The sequence below is a fragment of the Equus asinus genome, chromosome 9, assembly GCF_041296235.1.
Source record: "Equus asinus isolate D_3611 breed Donkey chromosome 9, EquAss-T2T_v2, whole genome shotgun sequence".
In the NCBI taxonomy this organism is placed as follows: Eukaryota; Metazoa; Chordata; class Mammalia; order Perissodactyla; family Equidae; genus Equus; species Equus asinus.
This window is the reverse complement of record NC_091798.1, coordinates 96,845,076-96,866,544: the sequence shown is the minus strand read 5'-3', so window position 1 is coordinate 96,866,544 and position 21,469 is coordinate 96,845,076. Positions and strand designations below refer to the sequence as shown.

The 21,469-nt window shown below is 48.6% G+C and overlaps 1 protein-coding gene across 3 annotated transcripts in view; it reads left to right on the top strand.

Moving 5' to 3' along the window:
• Positions 1-11,925, top strand: part of SNAP47 (synaptosome associated protein 47) — a 53,014-nt gene extending 41,089 nt beyond the window's left edge. For 2 of the 3 annotated variants that reach the window (XM_044778106.2, XM_044778107.2), the window contains one exon: positions 10,952-11,925. In XM_044778106.2, coding sequence (XP_044634041.1) covers positions 10,952-11,098 — 147 coding nt within the window. In that variant the 3' untranslated portion in view covers positions 11,099-11,925. Of the gene's footprint in view, positions 1-8,947; positions 9,106-10,951 lie in introns of all 3 variants that reach the window. The other variant, XM_044778105.2, reaches the window with a different exon arrangement.
• The last annotated feature ends 9,544 nt before the right edge of the window (positions 11,926-21,469 follow it).

The window sequence follows — 21,469 nt, the reverse complement described above, 5'->3', positions numbered from 1 at the left end:
TGGCTCGTGTCCCGTGAGCAGTTTGGAATCACTGAGCATTTTGGGCAAGAAGTGATGGGGTGATTGCAGACTTTACTCAGGTTCCCTCGTCCTGTGCCGCCTTCTGAACCTTTCACAGACTGTTCGTTTCGTTCGTTAATTATGGGGCACAATATAAAAAGGTTGGAGTTTTTAGAGGTGGGGGAGGTTTTTATAATGCTGTTTTTATTTTTGGCTTTGATACCAGTCCAGATATTAGCAGTGAGCTAGGCTGCTTATTTCAATATCTGTTACTTTAATTGTGAATTATTAATAAATGTTCCAGACATCGTATCCTATGTCATTTCTAACTGTTAAACCATAAGAAGGCCTGGTAACCAGGAAAAGGTGCTGGTAACTTCTGATGTCCATACACAGTTGACATTTCAGTAAGGGCACATAAGTCCCAGGAAGAGCCCTGGACTAGGAACCAGGGATCCTGGCGCTGGTCCCAGCCCTGCCCTGTCAGCTCCACTGTCCTGGAGAGCTGCCCACCAACCCCCCAGCCTCAGTTTCCACCTCTGAAAAGCACAGACACTGACCCTTAGGGGATCCAGTGCCCACCGTCTCCTGCAGAAACTGCCACAGTGGAAGGAAAGCTGACTGACAGAAAATGTCACGCCACACTTTAAATATTCATTCATGGTTTTCCTGTCTGCTCTCTTGGTTAACTAGGTCACTGGTAACCACGAGCACTGCTTTGACAGACAGGAGACAGATGTGCGGCGCCCCCAGCCTGCCCCCACCGGGTGTGCCCGTGGTGGTTTCATGCTCTCCACTGCTGCCCTCTGCAGTCGCCCGGACAGCCGGCTGTCCTCCACAGCAGCCTTCAGAGCTCGCATTACAGTGGCTGTGGTCTCCACCAGCGCAGGCCGTGTTGTCTGTGCAGTGGTTGTTCAGAGTGGGAGGGCCTATTGAGGTGTGTGGCTACACGTCCTCTGCAGATGGCAGAGAGGGCTGTGCCGGCATTCTGCACCTCCCTCGCGCAGATCCCGTGGCGTTTTCTGGGCTGCTTGGAGGGCATCTGCCCTTCTGGTCCAGATGCCCATACAGATGAGTCTTGGGGCACGTTCTGTCCCTTCCACTTTCCCCCAGGAACCATGGAAAGGGAGGGAGCTGCCAGATAAGGAACTCCAAGATCTTGTGCTGAGGAATTCTGGAACCTACCAGCATCGCAGTGAGCACCTCTGGAGCAGCTCCTTGGCTGTGCAGAGTGTGGACCGTGAGGAGCAGGAAACAGATGCTCAGGGGAGTTGATTGAGAGGGTGACTGTTGTGCCCCTGGGAGCATCGTCCTGCCTTCTCGGTCAGTGTTTAAATGAACCTCGAGTTTTAGAATCAAGTGTTTGGTTATTTTGCTATTGAAAGCCTGGCTAGAAAAGGCTATATACATTGTAACCTTGTTTTTTACTGTGGTAAAATATATGTAATATAAATTTTGCCTTTTAACCGTTTTAAGGGTACAAGTTAGTGCATTAATTACATTCACAATATTGTGCAACCATCACCACTCTCTATTCCAAAGCTCTTTCATTATCCGAACAGAAACTCTGGGCCATGAGGCAATAACTGCACATTCCGCCTCCCCCCAGCCCCCGGCAACCTCTAGTCTTTCCTCTGTCTCTATGACTTTGCCTGTTCTAGGAATCTCCCGTAAGTGGAGTCGTATATTTGTCCTTTTGATGTCTGGCTTTTTTCACGTAGCATGATGTTTTCAAGGCTGATCCACCTTGTAGCATGAATCGGTGCTGCTTCCCTTTTTATGGGTGAATAATATCCTTTTGTATGGATGGCGCACGTCTTCTCTATCTGTTCATTACTGATGAGCACTGGTTGTTTCCACCATTGGCTCTTGTGGATAATGCTGCCACGCTTATTCACATACAAGTATCTGAGTCCTTGCTTTCAGTTCTTTTGTGCATATACCTAAGAGTGGAATTGCTTGGTCATAGGATAATTTTATGGTTAGCTTTTTGATGAACTGCCAAACTATTTTCCATAGCAGCTGCACCATTTTATATTCCCACCAGCAATGTATGAAGATTCCAATATTCCACATTCTCACCAACACTTACTTTCCTTTTTGAAAATTTTAAGTTATTCTAGCCATCCTGGTGGATGTGAAGTGATATCTCATGGTTTTGATTTGCGTTTCCCTGATGGCTAATGATGGTGAGCATCTTTTCATGTGCTTATTGGCCATTTGTTTGTCTTTGGAGAAACGTCTATTCAAGTTCTTTTCCCATTTGTTAATTGAGTTATTTGTCTTTTTATTTGCTAAGTTGTAGGAGTTCCATATATATTCTAGATATTAAATGCTTATCAGATCTGTGATTTGCAAATGCTTGTCCCATTCTATAGGTTGTCTTTTGACTTTCTTCACAATGTCTTTTGATGCAATTCTAACACCAGCCCCAACTGGTATACTGCAATTCAGTTCTGGCACTAGCTGCCCATTGTTAGCGCAGATCCCATGAGTTAAAGGCCTAGTCCCCAACAGGGCTGACCCTTCCTGAAACCACAGTGGGCTACCCAGGCCACATGCACTTCTGACAAACTGGCTGCAAATGTAGGGGTTTCCCATGACCCTTCAGGTTTGGTAATTCATTAAAGTGGCTCAGAGAACTCTAGAAAGCACAATTATAAAGGATCTAAGTTGAGAACAGTGAAATGAAGAGACATACAGGGCATGGTCTGGGAGGGTCCCAAATGCAGCACCTCTGTGCCCTCTCACAGTGGAACTGACACATCACCCCCCCCTGCATGTCAATAGGTTCACCACCTAGGTAGCTCCACTGAGCCTCGGGTGTCCAGAGTTTTTATTGAGGTTTCATTGTGTGGGCATGATTGATGGGATCATTGGTCACATTACTGAACTCAGTCGCCAACACCCTCCCCTCCCCAGAAGGCAAAGCCCCTACCCACTAATCACACGGTTGGTCTTTCCGGCATGGCCAGCTTTGACCCTGAAACTATCTAGGGATCCACATGAGTCACCCTATTAGCATAAACTCAGGTGTGGTCCCAGAGGCTCATGAATAACAAAGACACACCTATTACCTGGGAAATTCCAAAGATTGAGAGTCTCTCCCAGGAGCCAGGGACAGAGGCCAGTCAAATTCTTTATGATACAACAGATACACATAAGTTTTCAATTCTGATGAAGTCCAATTTATCTATTTTTCTTTTGTTGTTTGTGATTTTGGCATCATATCTAAGAATCCATTGCCAAATCCAATGAAATTTTATCCCTATGTTTTGTTCTAAGAGTCGTCGATTCATTTTGAGTTAAGTTTTGTATACAAAGTGAGGTAGGGGTCCAACTTTATTCTTTGGCATATGGAAGTCCACTTGTCTCAGCACCACTTGTTGAACAGACTCTTCTTTCCCCCTTGAATGGTCTTGGTGCCCTTGTCAGTCCATTGGCTGTAGGTGTCTGGGTTGATTTCTGGGCTCTCCATTCTGTTCCGTTGCTCTGTGTCTGACCTTATGCCAGGGCCACACTGTTTTTATTGCTGTAGCTCTGAGGTGAGGCTTGAGATTGGGGAGGGTGAGTCTTCCAACTTCATTTGTCTTTTCAAGATTGTTTTGGCTATTCAGGGCCCCTTGCAATTCCATATGAATTTGAGGATCAGCTTTTCCATTTCTGGGGAAAAAAGGCTATTGGAAATTTGATAGGAATTGTACTGAATCTGTTCATCACTTTGAGGAGTATTGCCATCTTGCCAATATTGTCTTCCATCCAGGAACACAGGATGTCTTTTATTTATTTAGGTCTTCTTTAATTTCTTTCAGCATGATTTATAGTTTTTAGTCTTTCACCTCTTTGGTTAAATTTATTCCTAGATATTTTATTCTTTTGGATGCTGTTATAAATGGGGTTATTTTTTTAATTTGTTTTCCTGATTCTTCATTGCTGCTGTATAGAAACACAACTCATTTTTGTGTGCTGAGCTTGTATCTTGCAACTTTGCTGAACTTGTTAATTAGTTCTGCTAGCTTTCTTATGGATTCTTTGGGATTTTCTACATGTAGGATCATGTCATCTCTAACAGAAACTGTCTTACTTCTTCCTTTCCAGTATGGGTGCCTTTTATTTCATTTCCTTTCCTGGTTGCTCTGGCTCTATGACTGTATGCCAGTGCGTACAGTCCTGTATAGCAGTGTGAAAGTGGTCATCCTCGTCTTGTTCCTGATGTTAGGGGGAAAGCTTTCAGTCTTTCCCCGTTGAGTATGCTGTTAGCTGTGGGTTTTTCATAAATGTGCCTTTTACCATATTGAAGAAGTTCCCTTCTATTCCTAGTTTTCTGAGTGTTTTTATCATGAAAGGATGTTAGGGTTTTGTCAATACCTTTTTCTGCATCAGTTGAGATGATTATGTGGCTTTTTTCTCTTTGTTCTAATATTGTGGTGTATTACATAGATTGATTTTCTTACATTGAACAACCCTTGTATTCTGGGATAGAGCCCACTTGGATTCAGTTTGCTAGTATTTTAGTATGTTTTGTTGTCATTTGTCTCAAAGAATTTACTGCTGTCAGATGGTGAACAGCTTCCCATGACAAGAACCAAGTTTTAAAGAGAGTGACAAATCCTGTGAAGTGAAACACTCAGCCAACCGAAGGTGCATCTTACGTGTAGAGCTAAATGCCTCAGTGGGGACGCCCCAGAACATGAAACGAACAGCAAATGCATTGAGTCTGTGGCTCTTCAGAGTGGACAGGCCCAGCCAAGCGGGCCTACCTCTTTGACCCATGAGTTGTTTAAGGGTGTGTTGTTTAATTTCTACCTATTTGTGAATTTTCCAGTTTTCCACATTTCTGGTTTCATTCCACTGTGACCAGAGAAGGCACTTCAGTCTTTTTAAGTGAGAGGCTAGTTTTGTGGTCTACCTCTGTCCTGGAGAGTGTCCCATGTGCATGTGAGAAGAATATGTGTTCTGCTGATTTGGGTGGAGTCTTCTGTAGACATCTGCTAGGTCCAGTTGGTTTATAGTGTTGTTCAGTTCCTCTGTTTCTTCATTGATATTCTGTCTGGATGTCTTATCCGTTACCAACATCTTTCTATTAACTTTTAAAAATAGTCAGCAAGTATTAGGCAATATTTGGTCCAGGCTTGAAGTAGGTTTTTTGTGGTTTTAAGTGTGGGACTGGACTGAGCACGTGAGCACAGTCTACGGGAAACTGTTCAGCCACGTGGCTCTGGGTGGCGTATGTCTGTCCATCCCATCAGTGGCATGAGGGCTTCAGGTGGCCAGTGAGTGCCTTTGCCACACAGCTGTGTGGCCTTCAGCACTTCCCTGCGTGCTACACTCAAGCCGGCGAGCAGTGAGTGAAGAGGCGCCTGCGCTGTGCGGGGCAGAGTCCTGGCACATGGCAGCTCTAAGCAAGCGTGTCAGGAGGCCACTTGGCTGAGCCTGTCCACTCTTGAAGAGCCACAGACCTAACGCATTGGCCGTTCGTTTCATGTTCTGGTGTGTCCCCACCGAGGCATTTAACTCTACATGTAAGGTGCACTCGGCTGAGTGTTTCACTTCACAGGCGTCAGTGCTCTCTTAGACCTTGGTTCTTGTCATGGGAAGCTGTTCATGGTCTGACAGCAGGTCAGCCCCAGGACCCCTCAGTCCTGGGAGGGGCTCACCTGTCCTTTCCCCATCCGGACCTTGAGTTCAAGAGGCCACGCTTATGTCCTGGCCATTGGGGCCGATCATAGCTGGAGGCCGATCAGCAGATCCCTGGACACCCAGAGTCCTGCTGTGCGGCATGGCTGGTGCGTGAGGCAGGTTGTGCTCAACTCCTCCACCCTGTGCACAGAGCGGGGTCGTGAGGAGGGAGCACCGCCTGTGACGCCCGTCCAGACGGCCCTCGGGGCCTCAAGGAATGCCACTGAGGGGACAGGGTGGGACCCGGGGTGGTCTGTGAGTGCTGAGTGTGACAGAGTGTAGCCTAGAGTGTTACAGCCTCCAGAACTGTGGCTGTGCTGGAAGCCAAGTTTTCCTCTTTACCGTCTCCACGGCGTATTAATGGCCCAACTGGTAGAACTATTTTGAGTTGCAGACAGCTTGATTTATCCCAGCTCTGTTCTTAAATGGTTGCTAATTTCTCACTGCAAGAAAATTCACAGTTTTTCAGTGAGTCAGCTTAATAACAAGATCAGGGCAGACAGTCTAGCTCATACTAAACTCACTTCAGGTGCTTAATATCAATACCATAACGCTCTAAATCCTGGGGTTTTATCATGTGGTAGAGTGAAACATTTTCAGACTAGAAGTTGAGACAACAACTAGCATATAACAGATGTTTGGGAAAGGTCGCGGCTGTGCTGCTGTGTACCGTGTCCCCTCCTCGCTGCAGTTACGCAGTGAATGCCCACACCCAGACGTTTCAGGGCCCTTGGCGGTACGGCCCCAGCAGAGCTCGGGGCCTCTGACCTCCCGACTCTCATACCCTGATGGCTGGTGTGAGTCTGTTTTGGTGAGTGGACCTACTCTACTGGATGAGCTGTTTTTCCCTAATCTGTTTTCTGTTTTTATAGCCAGAGTGGAGATGGCTGGGAGACTACAGTGTGTCTGTATCTGCTCTGTGTCTGTGCCACTGTCCTGGGGTCAGTGGCCTTGGGGGATGGAGGCTGCCAGAGCATGTGGCTGAAGGAGGAGGTCCTCCCCTTCCAGAGAGGACAGTAACTTCGCTCTGTCCTAGGGAGCACATGTGCCTCCCATTTCCTGCCTGAGTCATCTCGCTGTCCCGCCCCAGTCACTGACTGGCAAGTGGGCCCAGCACACTGCCCATGGGGCTGGAGCCTCCTGCATTGGCTGTGTTGAGCACCTGCCACCCTCTGAGCTGAAGTGCGCCCAGTGATTTCCTTCAACATGCTGCTCCTGGACGGTGCTGGCACATGTATCTTTATGTCTTGCCTGTGCTTGTGTGCACTGTATGTTTCTATGGAGTTTATAAAAGTTAGTTTCTCCTAAAACTCAATGCACTTTTAATCAGGTAATTTCTGTGTAGGTACAAACGTGGCTGCAAAGATGGCTGGCCACTGGATTTATTTATTAGTGTAGCAGGGACTTGAGGCAGAGTCCATTTTGAGCCTGGTCTTTGACTCAGAGCCCAGCGAAGGCTCATCTGAGGCGAGTTGATATTTCACAGGCTGGCAGCATTATACATTGATGACTAGACAGCTTGTCATCCTGGGCCGCAGAAGTAACAACTGTTTTTAAGGTTTGGCCAGACTTCATATTCTCCATTCTTTCCATCCCATGTTATATGGAATGCACACAATGCCACTTAATTACTTCAGTCCCTTTCTTAAAGGAGAAAGACACTGGACCAACAATCCAGAGGTGCTAGTAGTTTGAACTTTAAATTACTCAGTAATTTTATTTGCAGACTTAGTAGCTATAAAGATCTCTCTTGTATTTTTGCAGTATTAATTAATTTCAAGTGCAGTTTTGATAGGCCAGGCAAGGGTCTCAACAGGCTGCATATAATGAGTGATATTTTTAAGGCCATCACCTCAGTGACACTTTTTCCAAATCAAAAAATTCAGCAGGATCCAGCCTTTTGTTTGGACTATATACTCAGTAAAACGCTCCACTTTTGGGGGAGTGCCAGCTGCTCTTGCTCACAAAATAAGTCATGTGTGCTTATTACTGTGCTTATTAAGCAGACTCAGGAACATAAGTATTCTAGTTTTTGCCACTGTTCATTGTGGACTGGGAAAGAGGCAGTCAAGTCATCCTCTTGAGGAAGGTGGCCAGTGGAAGTGTGGACACACAGGGTTTCTCACGGGTTGTGGCCCTTGGTGGGAGTGCTGTGATGTCTGGTGCTACTTGGCCCAGTAGCTGCTGGCCACATGTGGCTGCTAAGCAACTTGAAAAGTGGCCGGTCCAAGTTGCAATAAGCTGTAAGTACAACATTCACACCAGCTTGCTAGGGCTTCATGTAAAAAAAGCATAAAACACCTCATTAATAACTGTTTATATTGATCTCATGTTGAAATGATAATATTTTGGTTTGATTGGGTTAAATTAAATATATTATTAAAATTAATTATACTTATCATTTTTTACTTTTAAAAATGTGAGCATTGGAAATTCTAGAATTACAAGTGTGGCTCTCCTTGTCCTGGACAGCCTGCTGTCTATGCGCAGGCTCTACAAGCCAGTACAGGTCCTGGGGCTTCCTTGGGTGTGTGAATGGCCTTGATCCCTGGTGAGGCCCATTTTTCAAGAGACGTATGCGATTTCATTCAGTGTCCTGGTCATGTGACATCTGTCGTCCATGCAATGGTCATGTCAAGGCCACACTGGGAGCTGGACCCCAGGCGCTCAGGGACTTGGCAAGTCACCCACCCCTCTTGGCCTCATTTGTGGAACAGAGTCAGTTTGAAGATTAGCAGAGAACAGTCAGGGTGTGTTAACTGGGCGAGGAGGAAACAGAAAATGAAACCATGTGTCTGTACCTTAATCCCTAGCTGTACTTTTCTGTGAGAGTGTGCACACTGAGGTGGCAGAAAGCAGATGGAAGGCGCCATGACCTGGCCAGCAGGCCTGCCTGACAAGGCCTGGCGCTGCAGTGAGAGCTGCCGCAGGGCCTGTGCGGCCCAGTAGCTCCTCGCAGAGAGCCCTCCTCACGTGTGCACACAGGTGTAGGCGTGAGGCAAAGGTGGGCCTCCCAGGGCATTCTGTGTGAGTTCCTGGTGGATGGCCTTACTGTCACACCACGAAGGGAGGTGAATTAGGAGGGTAGCTGACCAGAGAGGATGGCGCAGAAGGACTGCCTGGCTGTGTGGCGAGTGGACACTTTGTGGTGCTGTCTGGGCCTCGGCCACATGAGGTCATAGAAGTGAGAAAAGGAAGGGACCTCCTGTATTAGGTCATCCAGCCGTCCCCTCCAGAGCTGACTGACCCCACAGTGTACTTTCCACAGCTCCGTCCAGTTTTTCAAGTGACTCAACTGATGGAGTTTCCACCAGCTCCCAGAGGGTGCAGAAAGGTGGTGTCTGAGACTGACTTGGATCAGGATTTATTCTTCCGTCTCTTGACGAAGATCCCAGGGATGATGCCGTGTTTGCAGAGGGATGTGGGGTAAGTCCTGCCGGTCACTGACTTGCTAGTGACTGCAGGTGACCTCAGCTCTCCTCGTCTCTGCGTCCCCTCCACACAGCAGGCTGCAATGCTGGGCCCCTTCGGTCTGAGCGTTCTGAGACTTGGCGGTGGCACCTTACGTAGCACTTTATAGTTTTCACAGCTTGTTCACATTTGTGATCTCACTCAAGCCTCCCCATTCCTGGGGAAACAGTTGATCTCGTGATCCTCCTGGCCCCCTCCCTGCCTTTATCCAGTTTCTTGTTAATCAGACAAAGCAGCCGTCACAGGCGGTGGCTGGTGGGCCAGGTGGTCAGGCCCTCCTTTGGCTTCGTTTGACAGCACGAGTCCTGTTGTGCCTTCTGAGACACCACACAGGGTGCAGTTCACTCTCCTTGAGGTGTGGCCTCCTTTCCAGGCAGTGGCACTGCTCAGGATCGTCCCAGGCCACCTGTGAAAGCCAGAGCTCCTGCCTGTGTCCCCTGGTGGGTCCTGGGGACGGTCTCAGCGCAGCACATGGTGTGTTGCCAGTAGATCAGACTCAGGTCCTCTGAGGAGTCTCCCAGCTGTTCTGCGCTGACCTTCCCCCCATGCGACAGAGGGCTTTGTGCAGATCTGCAGGCGGTTGATTGCCAGGAGTGCATAACGGGCGCTGAGAGCTCCTCTTGATGATGCAGACTCTGCAGGCCTTTTCTCGACCTGACCAGTGGTCTGAAACTTTCCCTGAAAGAGGCACTGACACTTATTGCAAGTAGCCAGTCATTAAGATTGCTCTGAAAGTCATTCCTTTTTGTTGTCAGCCTGAGGATATTAAATTTTTAAACCCAGGCTCAGTAAGTTTGTGGTTAAAGTACATTTTACCATGCAATTAGCCTCCATAGAATTGTAATAAAACAGCTGCTCTTAGGAGTTTTTGAAACGATACGGAGTATGACCTGAGTCACAAGTCGGGGCCTGCCATCCAGCCTGGCTGGCTTCCTTGGTTTGGCCTTACTGCAGCAGTCTTCCACCCTGCGGGAGCCGTGCCCCTCTGTGGTGTCGCTGTGGTTTGTGGCACCCTGTGCCCTCCACATGTCCACGCCTGGAGCCCCTGGGCCTGGCAGGTAGGGCCGTCTCCTAGCATCTCTCAGTGGGCCGTGGGCTGGATTGTGGAACTGCCCATCACCTTGGATTTTACTGCTGTGTTTTGTCCTACCTTTCGTATTTGCATGTGAAATATTTCAAACATATAGACAAGAAAAGGGTTTCACTTTCTCCTTTTAACTCTTGTTTTTCCAGCATCAGTCTGCAGTGAGGTACTTGGGTGGAGACAGGTAATGAAAATAATTGGGTGAGAGCGAGAACTCAGATCCCCAGTTCTGCCTGTGCCAGCTGGCCAGCTGCTGCCTGCAGGACTCCCACAGAAATGTGGGGAGATCCCAGCAAGGCTGTTGGTGACACAGAGCAAACTGCGGGAACCCCACACGAATGTGGGGTGATCCAAGCAAGGCTGTTGGTAACACAGAGCGAACTTCAGGCTGCGACAGCAGAACCCCAGAGGCACATCTCCTGGGCTTCTTGGTTATTCCCTGCCCGTGGCCTGCAGCACAGCTGCAGGTCGAAGGCGTCATCTTCCACCAGCTCTACCCGCTCCAGACAGCTCCAGGAAGTGGCGGAACCGAGGCCCAAACCCAGGGCCAAAGCTTCTGGCTCTGGCTCTGTGCCCCATCATGAGGACAGAGCATTCACCATCCCCGTTGACTCACAAGATTTCTTAAGTATTGTAAAAATGATGGAAAGAAATATTCGCTGTTTTTGAGAGTTTAAGAAAAGGAAACCCCTCCTGTCATTTGTGCTTTTTTGGCAGATCCTGAGAAAGCTGAAGGGTCTTGCCTTGGATGCCGAGACAGAGCTGGAGAGACAGGACGAGGCCCTGGATGGCATCGCCACGGCCGTGGACCGGACAACCTTAACCATCGACAAGCATAATCGACGAATGAAAAAACTGACCTAGGAGGACAGGAAAGCGCAGAGCCGACTGCTTTGACAATAATCACTCCCCTGAGTACGTTGTTCTCAACCCCTGCATGCTTCCTTGAGATGGAGACCCCGGGGAGTCATTCCAAGGGCTGGAAAAAGTGCTTGAGGCCTCCCAGGAGGTGTACCATGGCCTCTGGATGAAGGGCTGCTGCGAGGGAGTGCAGCTCAGGTGGTGTGGCTGCCCCCAGGCACCCCTGCAGGAGCTCCGCCTGCAAATCCTCGCACACTTCTCCCAGGGCCTCTCAGGCCGCCTGGGAAAGTCCTGCCTGGGAAAGTCGGGAGCAGGCGCCTTCAGACGCAGGTGCCCTGTCAGGCCTCCACGGTGGCGGCTCTTTGTTTAGAGGGCAGCTGCACCATGCCCCTGTCCTGCTTTGCCTGGTGTATCCCACCTGCCACCCTCACCTCGAGCTGGTTTTAGACTTTCTCCGTTCTTGCTGAGCATGAAAGGACAACTAGCATCTCTGTGGAGGAAACCTGCTTGCTCCCGGCTCCGCCTGTCTGAGCACCGCGGGTGTGTCCTGTGTCCCCGCAGCCGCTTCTCCAGGGCCATGGTCCAGCCTGGGCGCTGCCTCGGGGCTGCGCAGCACAGACCACTGCCATCGCTTTGCACCAGTCTCTCTGGTGAGCAGGCCAGTTTCTTTCTGGTTTGTTGTCATTTTCTGACCGAAGCTAGGAGTCTCATCCACCTCAAGGTCATCTACAAACACTGGAGACACTCCGTCACTGCCCGGTCCTTAGCCAAACGTGCAAACAGTACATACTGCACCTATTAAAGTGTTGGTTTTTGCTTTTACTGAGAAATGCTAGTTTCAGGATATTTTTTGAAGATACGCATGAATGCTGCCTGTTGCTTGGCTTTGGGTGTTTGGTGGGTCCCTGGAGGGCCCTTCCGGGGAGAACGTGGGGAAGGTGAAGAAGTGGGCAACGCCATCCCTCTCACAGCAGGCTGCCCCAGACCGCTCTGTGCGCAGAGGCCGGCTCAGCCCTGGTGGCGGCATTGGAAGCCCCTTCCCTCAGCCCTCCTGACCCACCCGCAGGCCCCATGCTGCCCGCAGGCCCTCTGCATGGGCGCTGAGTCTCCTCTGGTGTTCAGAGTGCGTGCACAGGGCAGGGCTAGTTTTCTGGGGCTGCCCTCACGCAGCACACAGATGGAGCTACAACAGTGGGAACGTGCTCCCTCCCTGGGCTGGGAGCCAGAGGGCCAAGATGAAGGGGTCACAGGGCTGCACTCCCTCCGGAGGCTCCAGGGGAGGGTTCTTCCTGCCTCTCCCAGCTCCTGGTGCCCCTGGACTCCAGGGCTTGTGGCCCTGTCACCACAATCTCTGCCTCTCTGTCATCGCGTGGCCCTCTCCCCATGTCTCTTGTTGTAAATCTCCCTCTCCTTTCTCTGATAAGGACCCTTGTCATTGGACTCAGGCCCACCCTAATCCAGGGTCACCTCGTCTCAAGATCCTTAATGACATCGGCAAAGACCCCATTTCCAAATAAGGTCACATTCTGAGGTTCAGGGTGGGTGTGAATTTTGGGTCACTAGGGATGCCCAGCCTTCTGGAAGCTGACCTGTTCCAAGAAGACATGGGAACCTTCACGAGGCTCTTCCAGTTCTTTCTTTGTCTTAATGTGGTAAATTATGTTCCTAGCCTCTATTTGTCTTGTTTGGTTTGTACTTACCAGCCTCCAAAGTGAGAAGTGGGCCTGCCCTCTCCAGGTCCCTTGCTCTGACCTCTGATGCAGGCATGCAGGCAGTTGCTCCTGACCTTTCCTGGCACACTGTGATGGATCTTAGGGCTGTCCATTGGTGTCTGAGCCCCGTCCAGCCCCTTGCCCTTATGCTTGATGCTTGGGAGGGGGCAGGGAGGGCATCACAGACGTGCAGATATGTCAACAAGGACAGTTAATTGACAGCTCATGCTGTGCCCAGAGGTGGCTGCCGCTGGACTGTGTCCTCATGGCCCTTGGAGCGACACTGGAGGGAAGGCAGTTGGTGCCCTGAGCACAGGGTGAGTACAGGGGGACAGGCCGTGCCCAGACGCCACAGCTGCTGATGAGAACCCATGAGGTTCTCACCCTCGTCCACACGCTGGACGCACACCAGGGACTCAGAAAATACACAAGCACTCACGCACACTGGCCCCCAGCCCCTCAGTAGGAATCTCTGTGGAGTTACACGCTCCCCAAGTGTTTCTGATGAGCAGGCAGGGCGAGCGCCACAGGACTTCCTGCCAGCAGACCTGCCCTCTCTCCCCTCAGGCTCTGGAGAGCCCTGAGCCATGAAAGGGAAGCACACCTACCCCTACTTTGATGCTGATGTGAATCCCAGGAGGGCTCAGGAGTTCCCAGCTCAGCCTCCAGCAGCCGCCAGCCTCTGCTTGCCCTGAGAAGTCCCACGTGGTGCCTGCCTGGCATCAGGGCTGCACACTGGCTGTGGAGGTTTCTCTGCTGGGGACCCTGGCTGTGAACGAACCCTGAGCTCTCCTGCCTCCCTCTCCTTTTCTCTCACCTGGGAATGTCTAACATCAGACACTCTGGGTGAGAAAGACATTGTACTGTTAGACGATTATCCTCCAGGCCTTTCTCTCTCACAGGTACTTAAATCGACAGACACTGTGCTCCGTTTATGTGGAGACATACAAAGAGTGGGAAGAAAGCCATCTAGGGCCATTTGATGTAATTTTTTTAACCTTAGCCTCAGAGTTAACATTTTTGAACAAGGCCCCTCCAGTAGCAGAAAATCCCTCTACAAAATGGAGTGGGAGACTGGAGCCCAAAGCACAACGCCTTCCTCTTTAAACCAACAGTGGTCCCCAAGGTTGAGATGAAACTGCCAAGATTCCTATAAAACCAGGAGCCAATTGCCATAACCCAGTGCCCCACCACAAGTGTGCCCACTCCACCCCACGGCCCCACCCTGAGTGTGCCAACTCCACCCCCATGGCCCCACCCCCAGTGCATTCACTCCACCCCCCACTGCCTCGCCCTCAGTGCACTCACTCCACCCCTACTGTTCGCCCATTTCTCATGCACTGGCTTTCTCTCCACATTTTGGACCCAGGGGAATGACATGAGAGGAAGTGGACATTGAGAAGCTTCTAGAAGCCAGACCAGGAATGAGATGAGCAGGTAGGCTGATGGTCTCCTGCCATCCTCAGCAGCCCAGGTCATAGTGTGATGACTGGATCCAAGTGGGTCTCACCGGTGAGTTGGCTCTGGGCAGTGGCTGGGGGGCTGCACTGAGCCGGCTGTCATCCCCGTTGTTAGCTGTTTGGATCTCTTCTCACTGTCCTGACTGACGCTTTACTCTGATGTGGGTGTTTGGCCCATGTGTGGAGTCGAGGGCAGCCATGTGCTTTGTTCCTGAACCAAAATCTGTTTGCCCTTTAACCTGTGACCAACGGGAGTGGATCATGTTAGTTTGCTGTCACTCTGTGAGGTGTTTGCTCTTCCTAAAACAATCTCTGAGTTCAGTTTTACACTGCATAGAGATGGCCAAACGCAAGACCCATATCTGGTGCAGCTGTGAACCAGCCCTGAGCTGAAACTGCTCTAACATTTCATTGAAAACGGTGTCTCTTTTGTTTGTTAGGCGGGGCCTGCAGACCTTTTCTATGGAAGGTAGGCAGTAACTACTTTATATTTTGAGCTGTATGGCGTCTGACATCCCAGGTCTCCTGTTTACATGAAGGCAGCCTGGACTTTCGAGCAAGTGGGCGTGCTGTGTTCCAATAGAGCTACCTGTGAAAGTAGAATTTGATGTTTCATGTGTCACCAAATGTTATTCTTGTTTTGATTTTCTTCTTTCAACCATTTGAAGATTCAGACAGGTCCTCAGTGTGCAGACCGTAGAACAGGCTCCTGAACCGGGGGTATCTTCCTTGCCAGGGCGCACATCGCCATCTCCTGAGGCGCTGCTCACCTCCCTCCTCAGCCCCAAGATTGGGCCTCGGCTCTGCACGCTGCACCTGCCCAAGCTGAGCCCAGGGCCACTCTCACTTCCTGTCCAGAGCTCCAGGGCTGCATCGATGGCAGGAGTTGGTCCTGTTCCTGTCACAGGCAGAGCTTGGACAAGGGGGACTGCAGAGAGGGGAAATGGCTGGGCCTGGTTTCCACAAAGGATTTTTTCTGAAGACCCGAAATCAGTACCCAGAGGAATTTTAGGAGAGGAGAGAAAACAAAACTCCTTCAATCCTGGAGACATTTTCAAACACCACAAAAACTCGACTGCACAGTCAGTGGGGTGGGGGCTTGGGTTTGGTCTGGGTGGATGAAGTGCCCTCTCCAGGGCAGCAGGCTAGAGACTGGGGTCCAGGGGGGCTGGAGGCCTGCCAGCCGCACCTATGAGGAGCCCCCAACTGCTGCCACAGGCGTGAGTAGAACTTGGAAGACGTGCACATCGGATCCCTTTGCACATTGGCGGCTGTTTCCCACACCTGCCTAACAGGTCATGCTTCTGGCACCATCTGGAAACACAGGTTGGTCGAGGAGGCAGTTTTCCCTGATGTGTTTTGCGAGTGAAAGGCCACAGGGCTGGTGCTCAGCTAGTCTGAAAGCGAGGGGTCCTGCTCCCCAGGAGCGTTGCTGGCGGCGGCTCCGGATCCAAACCTGCCATTTACACCCCAGCTCACATGGAGTTGGTTGCCTTTTGGAGGCAGTAGCTACCTGCTAGACTCAAAGAGCACCTTTCTTCCAACTGGCTTGTCCACCAGGTCGTGGCCCAACACAGGGGTGTTACAGAGGGGCTGGAGCAGTAGCTGGGGTGCAGAGTGAGCAGCACTCCGTGGCCACAGTGTCCTAACCTCTCCAGTCCAACCCAGAATCAGGGAGTGCCTGAGCCTGCAGCCTCCCTCGCTTTGTATGCTTGCTGGAGTGTGGGCGTCATGAGCAAGGACACTATCACATCTGTCCAAGCCTGCTCTAACCTTTGGGTCCTGCAGGGCATGAGCTCTGCCCTCCTGGTACCACACCCTGGCCCGAGGCTGTTCACTGCTCCACCTCTGCCTGCCTGCTTAGCTCTCCCTGTCACAGTGCCCAGCACAGGCACGTCAGCATGGGTCAGGATCCCCATCACCCACCCTCACTGTCAACGGACCTCACAGCATGGGCGGGGTCTCCCCATCACCCACCCTCACTGTCCACGGACCTCACAGCATGGGTGGTGTCTCCCCATCACCTGGCCGGGCTGCAAACTGCACAGGTGAGCAGACAGGTGTGTAATTTTCCTCTGGCAACCTCAACAAAGCACCACAAACTTCTTGAAACAATAGAATTTATGCTCTCGCAGTTCTGGAGGGTGGAATTCTGAAATCAGAATTCTCTCAGAAGCTCAGGGGAGACTCCTTCCTGCCTCTCCACGGTCTCGTGGCCTGAGGCTGCCCATCTCCATCTCCACTGCGTCTTGCCTCCTGCTCCTCTCTGTGTTTGCCTCAAAGTTCTTCTGCTTCTCTCCTCTAGAGACCCTTGTCAGTGGATTTGGTGCTCACCAGATGATCCTGCATTATCTACCCATCTCAGGATCCTTAACCCAACTGCATCTGCAGAGACACTTTTTCCAAGGAAGGTCACATTTACAGGTTCCTGGAATTAGGACTTGGACCTATCTTTTGGGGGGCAACAATTCAGCATATTTATAGTCTGTCCTTTATTCCTCCCAAATTCATATTCATCCCCCATAAAAAATATATTCAGTTTATCCCAACATCTCCAAAAGTCTCAACTCATTACACATCACCTCTTCGTCCAAAATCTCATCTAAGGATCATTGACTCCAATCTCATCATCTGAACCACCTAAATCTGGGATGGGTGAGACTCAGTAGGGTCTATCCTGGGGCAAAATTCCTTTCCACCTCTGACCTGTGAAACCAGAAAACAGATAACCTGCTTCCATAATGCAATGATGGCACAGGCATATGATAACAGTGATAGACTGTTCCTGCTCAAAAAGAGGGAAATGAAAGTTAGAAAGGGTCACCAGAGCTCCTGTTTCTCGTCAGGTATATGAGGAGCTTGGAAGTCATCGCTCCATCCTCACAATCAGACAAAAGCTGGACACACTGAAAACCAGCAACTCTTCTTAGATCCATCAGAGAAGTGAGGTCACAGGGCAAACCACTGCCCCCAAAACTGGAGAGACAGAGGCAGACACAGAGAATCATGGCTTGCCAGAGCAGAAACCCACGAGCAACTCCTCCTCAGGAGCCACGGCTGGGCCAGGAAAACCTGACAGCAACTGACAGATTGCCAGAGGCTCAGTGTGGGCACGTCTGAGAGTGTAACGTTCTGGGGAGGAGGGCCCACACTTGTGGGTTTTCTCTCCAGGAGCCACACCAGGTTCTCACAGTGAAGATAGGAGAAAAGTCCTTTCATGCTTCTGGCAGGGGAGGGGAAAGTAGCCACTGTGAAATATGCAGAGCACTCTGTCCTTCTGAACAAGGCCTGCCCTCGGGAGAAAGTGTTCTACCAAGCCTGACCTGCTTAGGCTTATCAGAGCCTCACCAACTTGGGGAAGGGAAAGACCCAACTCCAGCCCACTTTAGCCATCCTGTCCCACCTAAGCAGATGGGAGGGAACTGAGAAGTACTGGAGAAGTGCACAGTCCAGAGGCACAGGCCCACAAAGACAACTCACCACCAGACTGGAACGCCGCCTGCCCCACACCTCACCACCACATTGCCGGGGCTCCTGGGTAACATCAGGAATACAACTGAAAAAACTGTTCTTCTCAGACAGTGTTAAGAAGTCGCAAGGCAAACTCAAAGACGAGAGGGGAGACAAAACAAGGACTCCTCAGGAAAGTTTGTCCTCTGACACAACAGCTCCAGGAAACAATGAATACAGCCAGATTACAAGATGTCACGTTAAGGCCACTTTACCTCAGTTCCTTTCCCCATACACTGTGTCAGCTCTAATGAAAAATTACAAGGCATACTAAAGGACAAAAGCACAGTTTGAAGAGACAGACCAGGCATCAGAACCAGACTCAGACGTGGCAAAGGTGTTGGAATTATAAGACCGGGAATTTAAAACAACTGTGAGTAATATTCTACAGGCTCTAATGGAGAAAGTAGACAGCATGCAAGAACAGAAGGGCAATGGGAGCAGAGAGATGGAACTTCTAAGAAGGAATTAAAAGGAAATGCTAGAGATCAAAATGCTGTAACAGAAATGACTGCCTCTGAGGGGCTCGTCAGTAGACTGGACACGGCCAAGGGAACAATCTGGGAGCCTGAAGGCATGTGAATAGAAACTGACATGCAAAGAGAAAAACAATGAAACACAGAGAGAATACCCCAGAACTGTGAGACGGTCACACAAGGTGTGACATACACACAATGCGGATATCAGAAGAAGAAAGAGAGAAAGGAAGGGAAGAAATAGTTGAAGTAATAATGACTGAGAGTTTTTCAAAATGAATGACAGACACCAAACCACAGATCCAGAAACCTCAGAGAACATGAAACAGTATGACCACCCAAAAAGATCTATGTGTAGACATATCATATTCAATACAGTGAAAAAGACAGAAAATCTTGAACGGAGTCAGAGGGAAAACCCTTACCTACAGAGGAGCCAGGATAAGAATTACACTGGACTCCTCCTCAGAAACCATGCAAGCAAGAAGAAAGCAGGCTAAAATATTTAAAATGTTGAAAGAAAAACTCCCCACTAACCTTGAATTTTGTGTTCGGTGAACTTATCCTTCAAAAGTGAAACAGAAATAAAGACTTCCTCAGACAAAAACTGAAGAACTTTGTAGACCTGGTTTGCAAGAAATTCTCCAGAAAAAAGGAAAATAATATAGGTCAGAAACTTAGATCTACATAAAGAAAGGAATAACATCAGAGAAGGAACAAATGAAGGTAAAATAAAATACTTTAAACATTGTTCACAGTAGCCAGGAATGGTAGTCAGAAGGCAGTGAACAGCATATTCAACGTGCAGAAAGAAAAAACTACCAACCAAGAATCTTATGTCCAGCAAAACTATCTTTAAAAAATGAAGGCATAATAAAAGCATTCTCAGATAAACAAAAGCTGAGGGAATTCACTGCCAGCAGACCTGCTTCACAAGATTTATTAAGGAAAATTCTTTGGGCTGAAAGTAAATGACAACAGATGGCAATATGAATCCACGTGAAGAAAAGAAGAGCTGTGGTAAAGGTGATTATACAGGTAATTGTAAAATAAAGTACCATGCAGACTCCTCTTTCTTCTTCCCTTAACTTATTTAAAAAGCAATTGCATAAAGCAATACATATGTAACTGTATTTTGGGCTCAGTAACATAGAATTGTAATATATTTGATAATAACAGCACCAAGGTGGTGAGTGGGTAAGAATCACACTAGGTGGCAACACAGATTCACAAGGAGTCATGAGCAAACCGTGGAACGTTGATATGATGGAATACTGTTGTGCAATGTAAAGAGAAACTACTGATAAAAGCGATAGCGTGAATGCGAGTTTCCACGATCACACCCTGGTGCCTTTTTGTCTGACACATCTCTCCTCAGCTTTTCTCTCCTCTTGCATTTTGTCTGTAACAGTAAGAAGACACCAGGCCTCCCCTTGAAAACCGTGGAGACAATCTTTGCTAAGCATTCTCCTGCTGTACCAGGACCCTCCTTCCTCCAGTCACCCACAGCACTCTCAACATCATATTTCTGTTGGACTCCTCAGTGCGATCTAGGCTTTTCCTATCATACTGCTCAAAATTCTTCCAGCCACCCTCCTGCCTGATTCCAGAGCCCCACACATTTAGGTATTTACTAAGGCAGCAGTGCACACTTGGTACCAAAATCTGTATTAGTTGTCTATTGCTGCATAACCAATTATTACAAACCCATCAGCTTACATAAAAAGACATATTACTATCACATAGTTCATGAGGTCAGAAGCCTAGAATGGTGTGGTTGGATTTTCTGCTCAGGGTGTCACAAGGACTTTAAAAAAAAAAATATTGCTAGAGATAAAGAGTGACATTTAAAAATTATAAAAGGGTCGATTCATCATGCGTTGTATCGTGTATCACGAAGATCCAATAATTATAAACATATATGAATTTAACAACAGATTCCCAAAATTCATGCCACAAAAATGGACAGAAGTGATGGGAAAAATAGACAAACAATAACAAGCTGGACACCTTAATAACACACTTTCGCTAATGAATAAAACAACTACGTTGCAGATCAGCAGTAATGAACAAGTCTGGGATGACACTGTAAGCTGATGGGACCTGACCGAGATCTGTAGAGCACTTTCCCCAGAAACAGCAGACCCGTCCTCCTCCACACAGACCATACGCCAGCCAAAAAATAAACCCCAATACATTTAAAGGATGGAAAGGATACAAATTATGTCCTCTGGTCAAAATGGAATTAAATATGCAATGAATAATAGAGTAAAATCTGTGAAATTCACAAATACGTGGAAATTAAACACCACACTCCCAAATAACCAATGGATCAAAGAAAATATCATGAGGAAAATTAGAAAATACTTCAGGATAAATAAAAATGAGAGCACATCACAACATGTCAAAACATAAGAGAGAGAGCTAAAGCAGTTCTTAAAAATGACTTTATAGCTTTAAATGCCTACATGGAAGAAAAGAAAGTTCTAAACCAATCACCTAAGCTTCCACCATAAGTAACAGGAGGGAGCGGAGACTAAACCCAAAGCAAACAGAAGGAAGGAATAATACAGAGCTGAGTGAATCGATGAAGCAGAAATTAGAAAATAAAAGAGAAAATCAGCAAAACCAAAAGTTCTTTGAAAAGATCAACAAAATCGACAAACCTTTAGCTAGACTGACAATGAAAAACAGAAAGACCTGATAAAATCAGGGATAATTTACCAAAAAAAAAGGTTTATAGGGGAATACTATTAACAACTGTTTACCAACAAATGAGATAATTTAGATGAAATGGACAGGCTCCTAGAAAGGCACAAACTATCTAAACTAACTCAAGTAGAAATAGAACTTCTTGGGCTGGCCCATAGCCGACTGGTTAAGTTCGCGTGCTCCACTTCAGCGGCCCAGGCTTTCACTGGTTCGGACCCTGGGTGCAGACATGGCACCACTTGTCAGGCCATGCTGAGGTGGTGTCCCATATCACACAACCAGAAGGACCTGCAAGCAGAATATACAACTATGTACTGGGGGGATTGGGGGAGAAGAAGGGAAAAAAACGCTAATAGATGTTAGTTCAGGTGCCAATCTTGAAAAAAGAAAAGAAAGAAATAGAAATTCTGAATAGACCTGTTACAAAAAATTGAATTGGTAATTTTAAGACTTTCTGCTAAGAAAAGCCTGGGACTAGATGGCTATAATGTAATGGTGAATTCT